The sequence below is a fragment of the Apteryx rowi genome, unplaced genomic scaffold, assembly GCF_003343035.1.
Source record: "Apteryx rowi isolate R43461 unplaced genomic scaffold, aptRow1 scaffold_7, whole genome shotgun sequence".
In the NCBI taxonomy this organism is placed as follows: domain Eukaryota; kingdom Metazoa; phylum Chordata; class Aves; order Apterygiformes; family Apterygidae; genus Apteryx; species Apteryx rowi.
The window spans coordinates 2,145,519-2,165,581 of NW_020450982.1; the positions used below are offsets into that span (position 1 = coordinate 2,145,519).

The window sequence follows — 20,063 nt, forward strand, 5'->3', positions numbered from 1 at the left end:
GGTGCTCCATGGAGTCCTCATGGAAGACCCACTCTTCCATGGCACAAGGATTCTTACTGGCATAAAGATGACAGTGGTTGAGTCAGGAATTGAAATCAAGTCTCCTGAATGCTGGATTTATTCAGTGATAACCAAATATATTTTTTTCTTTGGACAGGTGCATGCACAGCAAACAGTATAGTACCCAGCAAATGGTACAGTAGCCACTCTTCATACAGCAAAAAATCAAAACACCTCTAAATAATGGGTTTGGTGTGTACCACGTCTATGCTGTGTCCAGGGTCACCAAGCTGATTGCTTCTGGGGAGTACGTGAGAATGAGAACAAAGCCAGACCAAACTAGAATCCACAGCTGTATTACGTCAATGCTGAACCTGAATTAATATGCATAATATAGCTTATTATCGCAGGCACAGCATCACAGCTATAGCTGTTTTCCTTCAGCCTTGTTTGGATCAAAGCAGATAAGTTCATGTCTTGCAAAATATGGTATAGATGTCTCTTTAAATGCAGATCTGGAAAGCCCCTGCTAAGTCAGCAAACATATTAAGACAGTAGAGGTGTAATTTTCATACACAGAAAAGCACTCTTTATAAGTTTCTTACCTGACCTCTCCAATACTCTTGAAAGACTTCCATAGTACTTCGTGCTTAGTACTTACTGTGGGATAGCTTTTGTGGGCAAGCAGTTTGAAAGTGATAATCAGGACTGAGGTGCGAAACCTAGGACAACTAAAATGAATTAAGCCTTGGCCTTTTGAGAAAGCTGAAATAAACCTACTCCTCTGTTATTTCAGGATCATCTGTTGAGTCCTGTTTAGTTTCCCAGCTAAGAATCAGTTGGTTTTCTTAAGAGACACACAAAGTTGTTGACTTATAGAGATTTCAACTTTGTTAGTCATTGAAGGCTACATAGTCATGAATCAGGGGCGCTATGCTTGTTGCTGTATATCATGTTTTTGTTGCATTTAGCTTGCCTCAGCATGAGTTATTTTTAATTCAAAGATTTATTTTGTCATGACTTCTTTCAGTTATTCTATCATTAAAACAATTCTAATTATGCTCTTCTTGAAGGACAAAGACCACCTGCTTGGCATAGTGCACATTCCTGGTTAGGCTGTCATGACCTGACTGTTCAACAACATGTCTTTCTTGTGCTCTTAAATTGGAAAAATGGTTTATTCTAGAATATATAGTGCAGATAAAATATCCATGGAGGAAGTAATGTTCTTATACTGAAAAATATAATTTACAGTAAAATGTGATTTTACTGCATAGGAAGGAAGTGATCAGTGTAGTCCCTAGGCCAGATCTGCTGTTGCTTCATCAGCGTAAATATGGATTAAGTCCATTTGTTTAATACCTTCTATATGAAACCTGAGGTACTATGCATTGAAATTAAAGTTTGATCTGCATCAGCTGTCTGAATCAGTATACTTTGGCTGGTGCTGTTTCTTGAGGTTGTTCAGAAATACCTTTCAGTAAGCATTTTGCAGGTAATCATCCTGTGTTTAAAACCCTTGCCAAGGAAAGATTTCTGAAAATATCTGGTATAGACAAGTGTCTGATTAGTATACCTGACAGTTTCAGCTATATGTCCTGCTTTTGTTAAATCAATCCTCTATGCTTATGGAGCTTTAGTGTTTAACCATGGGTCTTTCCTTTCCTTTCCTTTCCTTTCCTTTCCTTTCCTTTCCTTTCCTTTCCTTTCCTTTCCTTTCCTTTCCTTTCCTTTCCTTTCCTNCTTTCCTTTCCTTTCCTTTCCTTTCCTTTCCTTTCCTTTCCTTTCCTTTCCTTTCCTTTCCTTTCCTTTCCTTTCCTTTCCTTTCCTCCCACTTTCTCCATCCTCCCCGACATATACTACAAAAACAGGTGTATAAAAGTTGTTTTGGTTCAGGATTATGCAGCATGAGAAATATTTACAGAACTTTGGGATGCTACCAATGAATACTAGTGTGTGACTCAGCCACTAACCTCTTTTTTCAATTTTTYGGGTGAGTTTTTGCCCTCATCTCACATCTACCAATTACAGTTTCAAACCCTGCAACTATCTGCCTGTTTTGACTCAGTATTTTAGTAGGTCACATGCAGTCCTAGTCTTTGGGAAGTTAGTTACTTAATTCAAAGACACATGCAAGCCTAAGAAAAAAAGTTTTGCCCATTGAAGTTTGGTAGTACTACACAAGGGACTAGCTTTAACTCTTCAGTTCCTCTCTTGCCTCAGAATCCCGAGACCCAGAATTTCCTCTTGCCCAGTAAGAAACACCCCCAAAATCTTTTGCTGACCTAGAACTTGAATTCCCAGGCACTCCTGGACTTGTTTTCAACATCTTCTATTCTTCTTATGCAGACCTCATTCTCTGAACTATATCTTATCTCCCAGATAGGTTATGCTTGCAGATACAATTACCTTTTTTCAGATGCAGCTATGAGGAATAGCTGAGCTCTCTATCTATTATTTACTTCTTTCTCTGCTATTGGGGATGTATAGGATGCATCACATTTATGTGCACAATTTATATGTTTTATGCCTTTGTTTTATCTGTTTTTTGTTTAAAGAAGTATTGCTACTATAGCAACTGTTGCATCATATGATATCTTTGATATTATCAAGCTGCCAAATACTTGTTAAAGAATAAATCTGTATATTAGATGAAATTCACTGCTTCTTACAATGTTTTTAAATAAACATTTTCAGCTAACATATTTGGCAATACTAATATTTCAGTAGATTTTTCTTCTCTGGTGATGAGTGTTTTAGTGGAAAGATTAGAGATTATACAGTACAGTCGAAAGAGTAATGGATATTCTTTCTTCTTGCTTACTGACTTCAAAGAACCTATTGTTACTTTTTCCTTTTATGAGGAAAAACTGTTCATACTTTCTGGGACAATTTGGGGTTCACTAGAGTGATACAAAAAATTCCATTGCCAGTTACCTCTGACAAGAAGGCATTGCCTTTTGAGAGACTATCTCCAAAAGCCCTCTTGACATTATTTTGAAAGCTGACATTGCCATTGATAACTCCATCTGGATCMAGTTGTTTTGAATGGACTGTGTAGTGGGGATCTCTCATCATCTTTTCATACTTAACCAGCCAGTCAGCTAGTGATTTTGTCTTGGGCTGAGCACCTTATGCACTTTTCTGTTCCTGCTTATCCCTGGGGTGCCTGCTTTCTGCTCGCTATGAGCTTTTAAGCAAAATGTTCTCTGCAGTACTACCAAGCCTTACGAAGAGACCCCATGTGACATCTTATAGACGATGGTGACGGATTTGGTTGTTGGTTGCTTGGTTTGCTTTGACATGTTTGCATAAAGGAACAAGATTTTTTCCACTCCTAGCTTTGATTGGACACCTATGCCATACCTTCTGCTTGAGTAAATCAGTTCAGACATGTATATCTAAAGACATATGAGGTACTTAGGCATGGTTATGCCTTCTAACCCGAAAGAAAAAGTTAATGGTGCATTACCCAAGAAATTGCATTAGGAAGATAAAAAGATTTGTTGTCTGGTAACCTCTGTAGAAACAGTAACCTGTGCAATAAAATTAAAAAAAAAAAGAAATGACAATGTTTCCTTCTTCTTTATATAACCTGCCATAAGCCTTTTAAAATCCATAGCAGTGAGCTTGCAGTTTATTTTTCCTGAGTAGTTTCAGGACCTTTGTGAAGCTCAGAATTTACCTGATCATCTCAGCTAAAATTCTTCTGGCCTTTTATTCTGCATGTTTTCTTGGATGTGGGTATCTTCTTACAGTTTTGAGGCAGACGTTTGACAACCAGTCTGTTGGTCAAGCTGTGGGAGGCAAGTAATTGAAGAGACAATTACTGCAAAGATGCTATATCTCAAATTGGGTTTCTAAATAGCAATACAATATGCTACTAATTTGTAAAGTTAGACCAGGCTGTGTGAGAATGCTGTTTTGCTGTTTGTGAAGCAGTCTCCTTGTTCTGCTTGACCTTCGAAATAGGCAACAGTGACAATATGGGCACAGTAAGGGAATGTGAGGCAGCAAGTGTGGTTGGTACCATGCTGGGTATTCTTCCAAGCCCTGGGAACTGTAGTCTTAACATAATTTTTTCCAAATCACAGAGACTGTGAATTAAGCTAATTTCAGACTGACATCACTCTCTGCTGTGTGTTTAGATTCTCAGGGTCATGCCAAAACCTTGCTGTAGGATAAATGGTTGTGAAGTTACAAATGGTAGTTATTTTTTCTTCTTTTCCTTAGCATTTTTGAGGCCAGTGGAATTGGAATTCCAAGTTTCTGACTGCCACTGACTGTAGGATTTTTAAACTGTCTATAGAGCGTTCAGAAGGGATGCCATATATTCAGGTCTTCCTGAATATCTGTATTGCTGTAGCCCAGGGCATTGACATAACAGCCTTTATTTCAAAAATTAAAGAACAGCAGAACATAACCAGCTATTAGGAGTATAGAGATTTCTTGATGTTTTCTCTACAAATGCAGGTATCAAAGAATTTTCCTAAAATTACACAGACATATACAGAAGGGCTTTGCAGTTTTCTTACTGATGGAAGACACCATTATCGGCGTAGCCTCCATAAATGTTGTCAGTCCAAAAGATGAGCTTAGCAATGTCCATGTAGAGACTTGTTATATTTAGGAGCTAACAGGAGTTCCCAATCTGAATGTGTCCCTATCTGAATTTACCCTGATTGTATTTCTGTTTATTGCAAACTATACTGAGAGTTCAGATTCACTCCTGTATGTGGATTTACAATAACTATACTGCTCCAGACTGATAAGTCTCTTTGTTAGGATATCTGAGAACTTCTCTTTGCCCCTGAGGATGAGAAGATGGTTATTAGATCTTTAAACAATGGAAATTTTCTGTCTTAGTTGGACAATATATGTAAAGGAAAAATAAAGCTGCTGGACTGGTTGCATTTTAAAATCTGTAACACTTTTATTCCGTTTGGTGTTAGTTTAGCCATAAGGAAAATACAGTCCTTCCCAATGCATTTTGTAGACCTAGTAGCTTGATCTTGATGTGGTTGTTTGAGTTCATTTTCTTTTCTGAACAGTTTGACCCAAAGTAGATTATCCAGATTGAACAAAACCAATTAGAAGAACCATCCTATACCAGATTCGTGATCAAAGCTGAAGCAAATTTGCTTGTTTTCTGTGAAGAATACTGCAGAAGTACTTAYCTGACCATAGAGAAGAGGTGAAGTTAAAATTACCAAAATTAAGGAACTGTATTTCCCGTTTGTTCATCCTGATGTAATAAATGGTAACTTGTTAACAGTGGTAGTAGTTCTTTTTTGCTAATGACAGAAAAATCAGTAGTAAAAAATATATCCTAATTTTGTTCTAAAATTAGGATCTGATAACRGAGTAAGTTGAGAGGCTTCTTGCTGATTTGTAATATTTTGAGAAGACTTCTTCGAAGTTGAGTTGCAGTTATCCTATCTCCTCGTGCTGCCCTCCCCTTCTACTTGGCTTTCCTTATGAGACAGAAAGTCTGATTATTAGAATGATGCAGGGTTTCCAGGCAAATTCACTCTGTATTTTTCTATGTCTATTTTAATGCATCTGTGCTTTCCTTCCAGCTAATGTAGCATGAGCGTAGCTGCCGGTGGGTAACTCCATGGATTCGGAAGTTTGTCACAGCTGGAAGTGGGCTTGTTGTTTACCCAATTCAGAGAATAACTACTGCTTGCTAAAGAGATAGATCCCTCCAGAAACTCTGCAGTTTTTAGAAAATATACTCCTACCTACATTTGCATGATATTTACTGTTTGTAGCAAATATTATGTTTTCATCTTTGCCTAAATGAAAAAAAAAWTTGGCTTTATTCTTTCAATATTGGAGAAGAGTAAGAAGTTCTGGAACTTTCCAAACTTTTCCTCCTAAGAATCCTCATTCCTTAGAATTGATTTTGTTCATTTTCACTACTCTGGTGTGAAATAGATCCAAGATGACAATACAGTGATGAATGTAGATACCAGAAAACTCCGTCCGGGTCTTATTTGAAAAACTTATATAGTTCCTTATATAGATTTCAGACACCTGCTGATTTTATACTTGATAGAAAATTGCCATTAACGTTTAATACTGTAGTAAAAGTAAATCCAGGGTGTTTGCTGGAGACTCCAGGAGTTTAAGCTATGAAGAATTAGAATAAAATAACTGCGTGACTTACCACCTCTAAAAAAAAATGGACAAAATAAGAAGTACAATCAGAGAAAATTTCTTTGCTAAGTTATTTTTGCCTTTGCTTGTCTTATCTAACCTCTTCTCAAAGAAGAATCTGATCTCCTTAAGTGTAATAATCAGTACGCACTGCAGTCGATTGTCTTTCTGCCCGTTAATTTTGTTTCCGATCGAAGTCCTGTTTCCCTTCACCCCAAGGTTCTGTAGTACGTCTTTGCCTTCAGTCAAGAACATCTGCTTAGGGCTCCCCAGCTGTGAGGACAATATCTCTTTATTAGCCGGAGCACTTGTGCTGTAAGGCAACATGCTCACTTCTCTCCGTATGAAGATGATCGTGCGTTCTCAGCAACGCTTGCTGCATGTGCTGGACAGACGAGGACGAAGCCCCRTCCGATAATCTGTGTGTGTTTGTCACGCGGAGCGGTACAGGCTGTGGTTAGGCCAGTCGCCTCGCCTGGCCTTCATCACCCACGCAGAGCGTGCCAGAGGACCAGTGGGGATGCAATGCACTTGTGCTATGTAATAACATGAAGTTCAAAGACTAAACTGTAGTTTCGTGTCTTTAGAGATTAATTGAAGCTAATATGCTAGAAAATATTACAATATTTTCTGAATATTGAAAGTACTGTGTAATAAAGAACATACAAGGGGAGATTAATATTATTAAATGACTTCTTTGACTTAATGGCTATTTGATGATTTTATTCTCACTCCTGAGTATAAGCCTGGCTACATTAGGCCAGGGAGGAGCAGGTGGAAACCCTTTGCTGAGACACAGTTACTTGACAGCTTCCTTCTGCATCACGTAATAACTCCAGGGGCAGTCGGGTGTAGCTCTCTCTTCTGCCTGCTTCTACACTGTCTTGGGGTGGCATCATTAAGAATATAATCTCTTCTCATTTCTTCACCTTCATCTAAGAAGTGTTTCCCAGCTATCTTTTAGGAATTACAAGAAGCSTACTATTTTTAGCTGGTGCTTAGAAGGGAGTATTTAACAGCAGGAGTGTGGCCGTCTCACTCCTCTGCTCTCAGTAGGCTCCCTGTCTCCCATTCTTTCACGGTGGTCCTTGGCAAGTCGCCTGTCCATTCTTGGGGGGACAGATCTGCAGGTTTTCTCTGACTTCTCTCTGTACCCTTGATTCTGTGTGTTGAGTTGCAAATGATTAACTTGCCTAGCTGCAACCAGAGTATGGGTCCTGYGGAAAGCGGCCCCGAACAGAAACTCAGGAAAGGGTTTTCCTGTGGCTGCTGGTCTGACTGAGGAGTTGCATGATGCAGAGGGATGCGTCGTATCAAGTGATGTGATCACGGCTGTACTGCTACACAGATTCCCTATTCAGGTCCAAGTTTGTCTGCGGTGTTACTGGACTTAAAGAAATTGTATCAGCAATCCTGCCAAACTCTGTAGGGTAAAAACAGATAGCTGAAGTATCATGAGTAAGAYGCAATTTTACTTTTGAAGAAAACAGTTTAAATGACTTAGATTGCTATCTATGGGTAATTATTCAGTCCAAAACAAATACCTTGAAATTGCAAATAATAATTTTGTTAAAAAATAATAGCACACTATCTAGTTTCTAATTTTTTTTTGGATGGTGAAAAGGAAGAAAAGGTGTAAATTYTCTTTGTTCCCTGTTACAGTACTTCTCAAAGAGAATAAAATTTCAAATTTCTTCCTTGACTGGGAATTTATATGCCAAGTGTTAACCTGGATATACATATTTTTAATTCAGGATTTATATATCACTAGAAATATGGATATATAATAGAAAGCCTGACAGACCCTTTAGCTGTGGTGTCAGTAATACATTGATATAATTTGTTACCTCAGCTAAGGTGTTTTGCCTCAAGAGGTGGAATACATTTATGTATGGAAAGGTCAGTTTTAATTAATAAGCTGTTTTCATCATTCAGGGCCAATATGAATTGCTTGTAACATTTGTGTGAAATAGTTTTCAATATAAAAATAAAACAAATTGAGCTCTATGTCACATTCGTCATCCCCTGTAACCCATTTAAATGTCAAAAAATCAGTACAGACCAAAAGTCTATTTCTAGGGGCCTCAGTAGCCCTATTTATCAGAGTGAAATAAGATATTATCATCCCATTATTCCATCATATGCCTTCTACACATTTCTTTTCGTTTTCTCTAACCCCGAAGATAGTTCTTCTATTATTAAGTATTTGTTGTCCAAACAGTACACAGTGAAGAAAGTGCTGAACCAAAGTCAGAAGGATGAATAGCTGGTTATATTTATACATTTCTTCCATTATTTCGTATTCATGTATAATATAATATGCAAATGCTAACTTGTTTTCTTTTTTTTCCATATTTCTCAAATGTAAAAAAAATCTGTATCACTGTGTTTTTCCATCCCTATTTGAAAACAAATGTTTTGGGTACTGCAATTTGTTAGACAATATAATTTGACTGGGAGGACAAAGTTTTCAATATGTACTCTACAGACATATTTTGGCAGACATCATGCAGTAGTAAAGAAAATTTCTGTCCTCATATATTTTTATTATCAAATAGAAACCCCCAGCTTTTTATATTTCTTTATTACTTTTTTTTTTCCTGAGTTTTGTTTTCTAAGGAAGCAAGGCTCAGGTAATCACTCTATCACATACCTCTATGAGTGTATGTCTCTCCCTTACAATAACTTTTAATTTCCAAATATGAGTGGGAGTTACAGTCTCAAAAGTTCTAAATTTGTTTAAGATTCATGAAAATAGGCAGCTGGATAGAGTAGAAGGATCCTATTAGTGCCCATACTGAGGAAGAGGCTGCAATAGGGATCCAGCTCTTGAAATACTAGAGAATCCATGCAGAATAGACATATTGGAGTGCTCCAGTGAAAGAAGTAGATCCAACTGAAGATCACACTTTATTGCACATGACATTATGCAGATACTTTTTTTAAGAAAAGAGCAAAAAAAAATTGCAAAGATATCCAGTAGTATCACTAACGCTTTAAAATTACAGAAGTTAAGACATGTAGTTTCAGGAGGCAAGAAGCTGACAAATTGCATTGTGCTTTAAATTAGCTTTTCAAATTAAGTAGTCTTAAGGGTTTATCAGCAGGAGACTGGAAGAAGAAATTTCCAGGAAGAAAAGTAGAGTAGACAGGAAGAAAAGCTGAATGAAACAGAAAAAGAAAGGAAATACCTTCTCCCTGCCCTAAAAGAGAACAGAGGTGCTATTGTGTCTTCACAATATGTATAAAAAAATTAAAAGAGCAATAGAATAGTATGGTCAATAAATTTCTCAATGAGATTATTTATGTATCTGATATAAAGATAAATTAAAAATGGATGAAGTATATGAATATACAAGAAAAAACAAAATTAAGTATCAGAATTCCAGATTGCTTTAAGAACTCTAACAACCAGCTTTCTCAAATACCACTTAATAAAAAGTCCAGACTGTCTATCAAGGCAGCTAGGGATAAACCAGGAAAAATATGTAATGTTTTTCTTGCCTTACCTTTCCAGAATAAAATAGAAAATCAATGTTTCCCCCCCAAAGCACTGAAGAAGTTCACATCGGGGCACTGGACATACTGCAGGTCCTGTGACATGCTTGTGGTCGTGTGGCTAATGTGAAGGCTATCTTGTGTGAGGGTGGTCATTGAGGGAGCACACTGAAAGCTGCTGCCTCCGTAGCCTAACCCTTGGAGCGTGCGCACTCCTTGTGCCTATACACATCGACGAGGAAGCGGGTCCATGCCGCGGTCCTCACTGGAGCAGACGGCAGGTGGATGCAGCCTTGCACCCCGTGCAGACTGCCRAGCTCCTTCCAGAGGGCAGGTCCTGCACGGTAAGTTGGAGTCTGAAGCACAGTGGCTAGTCCTGCTCTCAGTGGGCAAGGACAAGGTCAGGGCTCCGCAGGCAGAAGCATCTTTATGGAGATCAAAGTGAAAAGTGATGATGACATCAGCAGCTCCTCTGAAGGGAGCTTCTGGCGTGTGATGAACTTCATGCAATCAGTTCTCTGTCCTACTCTCGCATCCATTTGATATTAATAGCCTGTTTGCCAGAGCCGTTCAGGCTCAATAGGGGTATGGTTTCAGTTTCCAGAAGAGACTTGCTAAGAGGCTGTTCCATGAGCACCTGAAACAATTAATGAAGAACAGTAGCGTACACTGTATTTCCAATAACTTACAAATCAGGCCTTCATGCCTTTACATCTATATTTTCTGGTCAATATGAAATCTAGTGCTCTTTTACCCATGCATATGTGATACAGACACAGCATGTAGTGGGGACTCAGCATCCTTTTATGCTTTGTCTGTCTCATTAGATATGATTTAATTTCATCTTATATGTTTTTAAAGAAAAAACTGTGTGTATATAAATATATATGAATGTACCAAATATAAGAAGGATATGATCTAGTTATGCTTGAAAAATATAATTTAATATCATCTAGTATAATATCAACTTGAATTCATGTAATTTCCTGCAAAGAAAATTTTAAAATTTTGTTTTCACTAGACTTACTGGCATCTTTATTGTAACTTGGAGTATTGCACTGATACAGATTCAATAATGCCAACCCAAAACATTAAAACATAAAAAGTCAGGTCTCAAAAAGTCATATGAGATTGATGTAAAAATCTTTGTAATTTTGAAAATAATTATGGTTTCTGAGGTCTTAGAGCCCATCTGCATAACATTTTAACTTTTTTTTACGACTGAGCAGGTTGGAAACTTGCTTTTTGTTAAAAAAGAAAGCAGATTCTCACAAAGTCACAGACATCAAGGGGCTGGAGCTTTAAGAAGAAGAGTGCCTACTGTAGGATACATAATCAAGTTGTTATTGTTGGCAACAACGTTACAGAACAAAATAAAATATTTTGATTGCGTCATATATGTTGTCATGAATGTGCAGGTTCCTTGCTGGGTATTTTGTGAATTGCCGATAAAACATCTGCCCAGTAAAGGACTCCACAATTCCTCCAGCAGCAGCAGGAGAGATATTTCTACAAGTCAGAGGAGAACAGGTTCATGAAAGACTGGAGACTGTTAGAGCATCAGTCCTTGGCAGTGGTTTGGAAAGAAATGAAAGAGCATTTGCCGTGTGCAGGAGCCTCAACTTTACTGGTGTGCAAACCAAAAGACAGGCCTGCGCTCGGCAGCTCTGAAGACGTCCCCGAGATGTGCTAAGGGAGGAGCATGGGCTGGAGCGAGAATCCTTGGCACTAGGGAGTGCTGTTTCCAGGCCTCTGGATGAGGCTGCTCCTGAACCTGTTTTATGTGACGTCCTTCATATCACTTTTTGTGTTGTATTTGAACCACCTCATGCTGCTCCAATAGAGGATTACTCTTTTCTTTTTGAATTGAGACAGTGCTGATGAGAACATAATGAAAACTAGAGTGAGGGTCCTAACGTTTGGAGAACAGGGAGACTTTGTCTCTGTCCGATACATCGCTCGCTCCTCCAAAGGGATCGGTATACCTCAGCACTCTCAGCAACATGGTGTTGGGGGACTGGCTACAGAAAGCTCTCCGAACTTCTCCTTTTGGAGGAAAGTTGGATTCTCCAGATAGCATTATTTGTCTTACTAAAACAAGAACTTAAGTGGAATATTTRTGTGGTTTGGTACTGATAGAAGATTTAATGCATGATACCATTAATATATAGAAATTGTTGAGTAAATGTTAAAAAGAAAGAATGCACTTGCTTGTGTCTATGTTAAATGGTGCAAATTCGATGTTATGTAGGAAAGCATGGGGGGAATATCCTTTCAGTGTTTTTTATAGTTTTTTTTGTTTCATACTCATGTTTATCTACCTATTTATTTATTTGTTTGTTTGCTTTTACTGCAACAGGTAGTGACATAGGAAGCGATGATATTATAGCAGGGAATGTGAGCAAGTACACCGTTCTCCCAGCTGGTTACTGTGGACAGCCTAAAAAAGGACATCTTACATTTGATGCCTGTTTTGAAAGTGGTAAGCATTTTCTGCATTTTGAATTTTATTTTGGAAGTATATTGGGGAGGTTAACTTGGTAATGTGCCAAGTCCATCCTTGAATAGTTAGAAGATTTTACAAATATATACTTAGTGTCTTTAAATATATGCCTTATTTGCATTTCTGGTGGCCTCATTCTGTACTGCTGAGGTTATTGGAAGTTCTGCCTCTGATGTCAATGGGAGCAGAATTAGATTTTGGGAAGCTACTGCAAATAGAAAGAAATTATTTTTGCAAGAGTTATAGTTAGTATATTAATCTAAAGAATATTTTGAATCATGTATGTTTATATATGTTGTGCATGTAAGTAAGTATATATATGCATATGTAGCACAATTTAAATTTTTGTGTTACATATATGTGTGTCTCCAGATTTTTAGCTTAAATCTATTATTATTGGCTTACAGACCTACCAGGCACTGTTAAACAACATATGTACAAAAGGCATTTGGCAGGATAAACTATAGTTTCCAGCCTGGTTTATGTGAGAGGTGCTGGTAATGCCAAAATTACTACAGTGTCTTGTAAAATGAGCTTTTTATGAAGAAATACGTCCCTCAGGGTGGAATACTGGCTGCCAGTTCCTGGATAAATATTAAATTGAGTTATTTAAATCCTTTGATTACATTATGTAAAAGGTGTAAATGATGCAGTGAATAATAAATATTATCTTATTTTTAGGCTGTTTCTGAAAGTTCAGGCAATCCTTATGTATTTTTAAAAAATATTTGGGATGCTATTTCACAATAGTTATGATTTTATGATTTTTTGTATCAGAAAATAGCTTATAAAATCAATCAGTTGGCCAAGCTGAGAAATTTACTTTATTGTGTTAAGTTGCTATGCTATGAAAAAGATCAGTAGCACCCATCAGATTATTCATGAAGTAATGTGGATCATTGCAAGATGGTTTAATACCAGTTTTGAACAATAGAATTAATTTTGTTTTAAAAAAGTCCAAAGGTAAATTTCATACCCTATATATTTTGACAATAATATCTCTGTGTTTATTTACATTGTAGCATGATGAGGCTCTGATGTTGCTTTGCATATTCAGACATCTCTAAAATACAAATACGAATAAAATTAATAACTTCATTTACTTTCTCATTATAATAATGTATTGGCAAGAATGGTAATAATATTGTGTACACTTCATTTGTAAATTCACTCTCTTTTGCTATATGTCAGCCAAGTGATTGTTTAGAGCACCTTAACCGGTCAAAGCAATTTAACTGATTATTGGATATTTTACCAAATTATTATTACTGCTGAAATCTACCCCTTTGCGTCAGCCAAAAGTAATATACAACATATATACAGCAGTATATTGCTAGACTTTTGAGTACCACCTTAGAATTGATATTAGCTCTACACAGTGCATCCTATTGGACTTGCCTTTTTCGGAGAACAGACTATAAAACAAGCCTCGTTAATTTTGTAATAATCCTGAAGTTCTTCTCATCTTGTAGACCTAAATATCTCTAAGGGAAATAGGCAATTGGGATACAGTTTATGGATTTTTTTWAAAAGACTGAGTCATATTTCCTCCATTATGRTAATGTTATTACTAAGTACAAGTGTGTCATTGAAACCTAAAAGACCCCTGCTGCTTCAGAGGTACTACAGGTCCTTAATAGTTACAGTTTCATAAGGATTTACAAACCTTTAAAAATAAACACAATGTAATTTTAAAAAGTGCAACAGTTATACTACTTAGTGATTATAGTCTCAATGTAACATTGATAAAACTTTTGACTTTGTTTCATATAGTATTTTCATTGCAACTAATCATGGTCATGATGAAACTATGATAGGAGGGATGCAAAACTGACTGGACAGTGGTATTTGTTGATAGTTGGCTTTCAAAATAGTAGTTGTGTTGAATGTGATTCCACAAGTGTGGTCCCTATCTCTGGCCATATTCTATATTTTCATGAAAGACCTGGCTGGTGGAACTGAAAGTTCCCTTCCAGCCTTATTTTTCAGAGACTCTGTGGTTTTATATTACACAAATGGAAGTAAAAATCTTTCAGAAAAGAGAAAAAATATTAAACTTGTAGATAAAAGAAAAAAGGTTAACACATGTAGAAGGTATGCTATTTAATTTGCTTTCATTTCTGTAATGGCTATCAGTATTGCATTAAATAATGTTGATAAGTTTGAGTTTTTTTGAGATAGAGAGATGTGTTCTTATATATTCTGAAAAAAAACCTATGTGCAGTTTGCTGTTGTGTATTGCATTCTGGTTTTGTGAAATTATTAAAAAGTAGAGCTGAAATGGACATTGAGATGTGTTTTCAGTCCACTCAGCTGTTGAAAAGGAAAATAGACTATACCTTTGTCGTTCCTGAGAGATATTTATCTATCCTCCTCTTAGAGATTTTCAGTGAGGAAGGTTTCGATGAGGAAACAGCAGTCTATTCTAATGTTTCACTTTGCTTACTGTAAGAAACTTTTCCCTACTGTGTAGAAATGTTCTTACCAAAAAGGCATTACTTCTTTTTCAGTCCTCTGGCACAGAAAGCAGACTATTCCTTTCTTCTTTTACTTCATGGAAACAGTTCTGTCTACTAATTTTTTCGATAGTTCCTCACTGGTCATATTTTCCAAACTTCCATTCATTCTTCTTGCTTTCTTCTGGCGTCTCTCCAACCGCTGCATGCCTTGCTTGATGTGCAGTGATCCTAGGTGAACATGGTACTCAGATGTTCTGGTGACAATACTCTGTAGAGTTTATTACATAACATGCCTTGCGATCTGTTTACTTCTGCTGTGTGACACTGTCATCGTGTTGTTTCCTTTTCCACCATAGCATGGCATTGTTGACTTCTGTTCAATTTATGATCCCTTATACTCTCCAGATCCTTTTAAGAAGAACTGCTATCTAACCGGTTTGTAACTGGCACTTAACTTTCCCTTAATGAATTTAATACTGGTGAAAGAATCTTTGCTATAAAATTATTGAAAATTAAGAATGCTTGTTGAACCCTTTATCCCACAAAACTGTTTTTATCCTGTAGAGCAAATGAAGGAGCAAAGGAGAGAGAATATAATTAGCTTGCAAGTATCTCAGGAAATTCATGTCTCCCATAGTCCAACCTAATGTTCTAACAACTGGGACCTTCCTTGTTATCTCTATTAATATTTAATAATATGTAAGACCAATAGAAACTTTTTATGTCTGGTTACCATTAGCATAAAAGAAACTGATGAAAATTCAAATTTCTTGCATACCACAACATAATCCTGGATAATGTCAGTTTTCCTAGAAAACCATGAGATACTTTCAGAGGAAAATGGAAGCACACTTATCTATGCGTAGTTAGAAGGAAATAAATGTCACATTTGAAATATATAAATTTGGGTCAGTTATAATTCTTTTTTCCTATTATTCATTAATGCATTAAATTATCAATGCAGTGTCAGTTTAGCAGCAATGCAATGCTCTACAAATATTCATCTCTCATTCTATCTGGTCTGGCGATACTGGGAGTTTTGCAAAAGACAGTGCCCCTGGGAAATGGATGTATTTACTCCTGCTGTACAAACAAGCCCTTCCTGATTGTGTCAGGCCCAGACTTTGATGTATAAATGTTCTTTAGGGAATCTGGTGTCTTTACATACTCAAGGAGAATTGGTATTTCAGGCATTTTACTTTGTGTGGGTCTAAATGACTTTAAAGTTCAGTCTAGCCAGTTACCCCTGCTTTCTTTTGTTGGCTTAGTACATGTTATTTCTGATGGCCTCAATTTAATCAGCAGCCTCCTCTGTGTTGTGGCTAAGGTTTGTTTTTGTTTGCTTAACCATTTTTTCCTGCACCAGCAGTTTTTTTAGATGATTCTCGTTGAAAAGCATTTTTTTCTGTGAGTTTATATACCTGAAGAAGCTTACCTTCTGTGTGAAGAAATAATTATTTAATTTATTAATTTTCATTGAAACCTTCATGCTTGTTTTGCAAGGTGGAAGAAGAAACCGTAAAGCAGAAGATGTCTCAATTCTTAAAAAGAGAACAGTATGTTTATGGTGCTGCTGCTGGTACAAGCCCTGGTGCAGAGCGTCATTCCAAACTCTGGGTTCCACAAAGGGAGGATGAATTTTGGCAATAACCTCAAAGCATGGCAACTAAGGATTTGCCTACAGGATATGCAAGCTGCAACAATGATGTGCTTTATGTCAGGACTCAGAGAAAAGGAAGGACCTATGGCTGAGTGTGCTATCACTACGTTCTTTCCAAACCCAACAGTACTGCTGAATAGACCAGGGAGCAATAAGTTCTGAGGGATTAGAAACACAACAGCAGTGACCCTATTGCTCTGAAACTCACCACAAACCATGAGAAGCTATTGGTCGTGGATATTGTTCTTTGTTTTCATGGAAAGATTGGGGTCTACAGATTTGAGTTTATGCTGTCCTGTGACAGAGATGCTGCCAGTGATTGACTAGATTCTTGGAGAGTTCGAATAGTTTGACTTCAGGTTCCCTGCATACGCCTCTGGTATGTATTAGGAGAAACCTTTAGCATGCTGGATTCTCAGAGTACTCTACAGGGTGCAATCAGATAACATGGATAGCTTTCTCTTTGAAATATCTTGTCTTGGACTTTCTTGAGTCTGCCAACACCTACTGTAGCKGGGGACAAGGCATGGCTCACACTGTCGTGCATTCAGGCTATGCCTCTACAACTGCTACAGGTGTACACCCTCAAAAAGTCCATAAGAGGTGCCCTGCACTCAACAGCCACGTTCTTCAGAGAGGTGCTCATAATGCTCTGACCGAACCATAAGTTCCTTCCAGCTGACAATATGCTTACACCTGCTGAGGCATCCAGACCTTTTTTCTCATTGTGCAAGGACTATATGTTTGCAGGAGTGTAGCCACAGCTTGCCTTAGTGTCTCAGTTGAGATGGACTCGAAAATAGCAATAGCATTTGCCTTCCCCTGGCTCTTGTTGTAGAGAACCAGCATATCAAGAAGTTCTGTTGACACTAACAGCTGTGGCTTCACCAAAGAAAAAGCAGGGGGAATTCAAATATTGTTACTTTTGTTTGTAGCACCTGGTTTGCCAGTCCCCATGGGTGTACTGGCTGGTCAGTCTGCTCTGTATGTACTTCTGGATTAACCACACCACCTTCTGTCTTGCCTGATAGGATGCCACAGGGAACATGGGAGCAAGCTGGAGTCAGGCAGAGGACTGTGATGTGTGGAGTTATGATAATGATTGTGGTGGCGGAATGAGGAACAGAAAACAAAAGCCTCAGAACCCAAGCTTGGTGGTTTCTGCTGCTTGTGGCTCAAATTGCTTGTTTTGTTATGTTTTCTGAGGTTTGAAGGAATAGGGTTCACTCACAGAGGTTCATAAATCTCAGCATTCATACTGTTAAATACAGGGGCTTTTCATGAGGTTTTGAAAATGTGTATTTTGGCTTGTTAGTCAAATATAATGCTGTTTAAATGTTAAAAAATACTGTGTTTCTTGAAATTAGAAATGAAGCTGCTCTCTGCTTTTATTCTCATTTCAACCAAAAAGTGGAACTCTGCCAAGAGTCATTAAATCTTCTATCCTTTGGATGAATTCTTATTTTTTACGAAAAAAATGTTATGAYTGGGTAATTTGTGTATTGTGGTTTATGTTCAAGAGGTTGTAATTAAAGTTTTGTAAAATTTTAGATTCAACCTCAATTACTGTAAACCTGATATTATTACGTTGACTGATGTACCACCACCTTAAAGTGAAAATGACTGACAAACATTAGCGAGTCTCTTYCTACAGCAGGTTTATCAAAGATCACATTTCATGTTAGAAACCTGATAAAAAATTCAGTGCCAAAGGAGTGCAAATGATATTAATCAGTTGGACTGTTATGATCTACAATGTATTAAGAGATCTCATGTGACTGATAAGTACCCTCATATCATTTTTGTTAAACTTTGAAATATCTTTCTGTATTTCAAAAATAGTATAATGCACTTATAAAACACTTTGYACAACACTCAGACTTGCAGTAAGTGATTGTAATTCCACTGATCTCATTGTAACCACTTACAGGCGTGAAATAGGCCATTGAGCTTTACCATGAAAGATATCTTTTGAACAAAAGCAAAGATAATATAGGATGAATTGCCCTTTGGGGATGCCTGAGTCCCAGTTGCTAAGACTAGACTGTAACTTTAGACAACTAAAATTAGGTAAGATTAATCTTACTTGTGATTCCTAAAATACTGTAAATTTTGAATTGCAGAACATTTCTGAAATGGACACTTGATGCAAGATTTAAAAATGGAAATTAAGATAATACAGAAAGCAATGGTGTTAGCAATATGCTCAGAGAAATACTGAAGCTCACCCTAGAAAATGGTTGTATTTTGGCCATTTAACTGATATACTATTGTAATATGCTTCCAAAATTGTTAAACAATCTGATTCTGACCGCTTCCTTTTAGGTGAATAGAAATACCCTTCTTCACCTTGATTTCGGTAGTACTCCTATAATATCCTAGAACAGGAATAAAACAATACAAGCAGAGATAGTAATGGCAGAGTAATAGAAATAGCAAAAAAACAGTGTTTAAAGTTATTTTCTGTCAATTGTATTTAAACACTTTTTAGTAGTGTACTAAACTGCTGTTTGAAGTCAAATGTAATTTTTATTCCAGATTTCCTATAATAGGTCATTTTTAGCTAGAATCACTAAGTCAAGTAGACTGTTTTGGCTTTCACTTCTATGAGAATACTCATATACCATGTAGAAACAATAGAAATGAAAGCTATTGTGTTATTTCTGTAATGATGTCTGTTTTCACCCTACTTTTGTGGCATTGAGGTGTGTCTGATTAATGAAACACTTTATTTTAGTTATTTTCTTATCGTTGGAAGTAATTTATGCCATGTTTCACATAAAGATGTTAAGTGGCTATTGCTACCAGTAGGGATAATTTAACAAATGTTTCCCTTTTCTGAAAATGTCTGTTCCCAGTTCAGATCAGTGTTATTCTGTGAAAAAGTATCTATACCTTTGGACTACTGCAGGTTAGAAGTCACAAAAAAATTAAGAAGAAAAGATTGATTTTTTAATTTTTTTTCATTTTTAATGATGACCCTGGGCATAGATTAATGGATGTAGCATGCACAAAGTGATATCAGTTAACATATATGACATTACTCAGATGTCTCAAACTCCGGAAAAAGCATGTGAATGATTTATGGAATTGATATTAATCTCTTTCCAGTAAATGCATTACTAAAGTTACATGGGAAATTGATGTTACTGCTGTAATGCCAAATTAATTTCTTTCTTGCTAGGTCAGCATTGCAAATGGAACTAAATATTAACCTTTTAAATATCTAAACAGAATGCAGTATGGTAGACATTTTTACAAATGGAGGAGTGCTTAGTGTTGATGTGATATCAGCTAACAAATACAGCATTAGTCAAGTACCTTAACTTGTGGGAAAGGGATATTAATGACTTATGGAGCTAATGACAATGTGAGAAGAATTAGTGTAATAGCATCAGTTCAGAATTGGGGTGTTAATTGTAGTTGGTCTGCTGATTATCATTTTCACAGTCAGTTTACCTTCTGATTATCATGTTGCCTTCCTCTTCAAAACCTAGCCCTTCACTCCTGCCTCTGGCAAGAGGTTTGCATCCCCTCAGCTAGTGTACAAACACACAAATGGTTGATTTGCCATTTGACTGACCTGAAGAGGGACAGGATTAAGCAACTGGAAATGGAAGCAGAAGCTTCTTAGTTTGGATAATTGTAAGTTCAGAGCAGAGTTTTAACAGCCTGCTATGAGGAACAACCAAATAGAGTAGGACTCCTCACCCTGGAAAAGAGACAGCTGAGGGATAATATATTAGAGGTCTATAACACCATGATTCACATTCAAAATGCC

At 37.0% G+C, this 20,063-nt stretch overlaps 1 protein-coding gene across 1 annotated transcript in view; it reads left to right on the forward strand.

Moving 5' to 3' along the window:
• Positions 1-9,910: 9,910 nt before the first annotated feature.
• AGBL4 (ATP/GTP binding protein like 4) overlaps positions 9,911-20,063 on the forward strand; it is a 950,635-nt gene continuing 940,482 nt past the window's right edge. Inside the window, exons 1-2 of the mRNA XM_026086666.1 lie at positions 9,911-10,004; positions 11,912-12,142. Of these exons, the coding sequence (XP_025942451.1) occupies positions 9,911-10,004; positions 11,912-12,142 (325 nt within the window). The remainder of the gene's footprint in view (positions 10,005-11,911; positions 12,143-20,063) is intronic.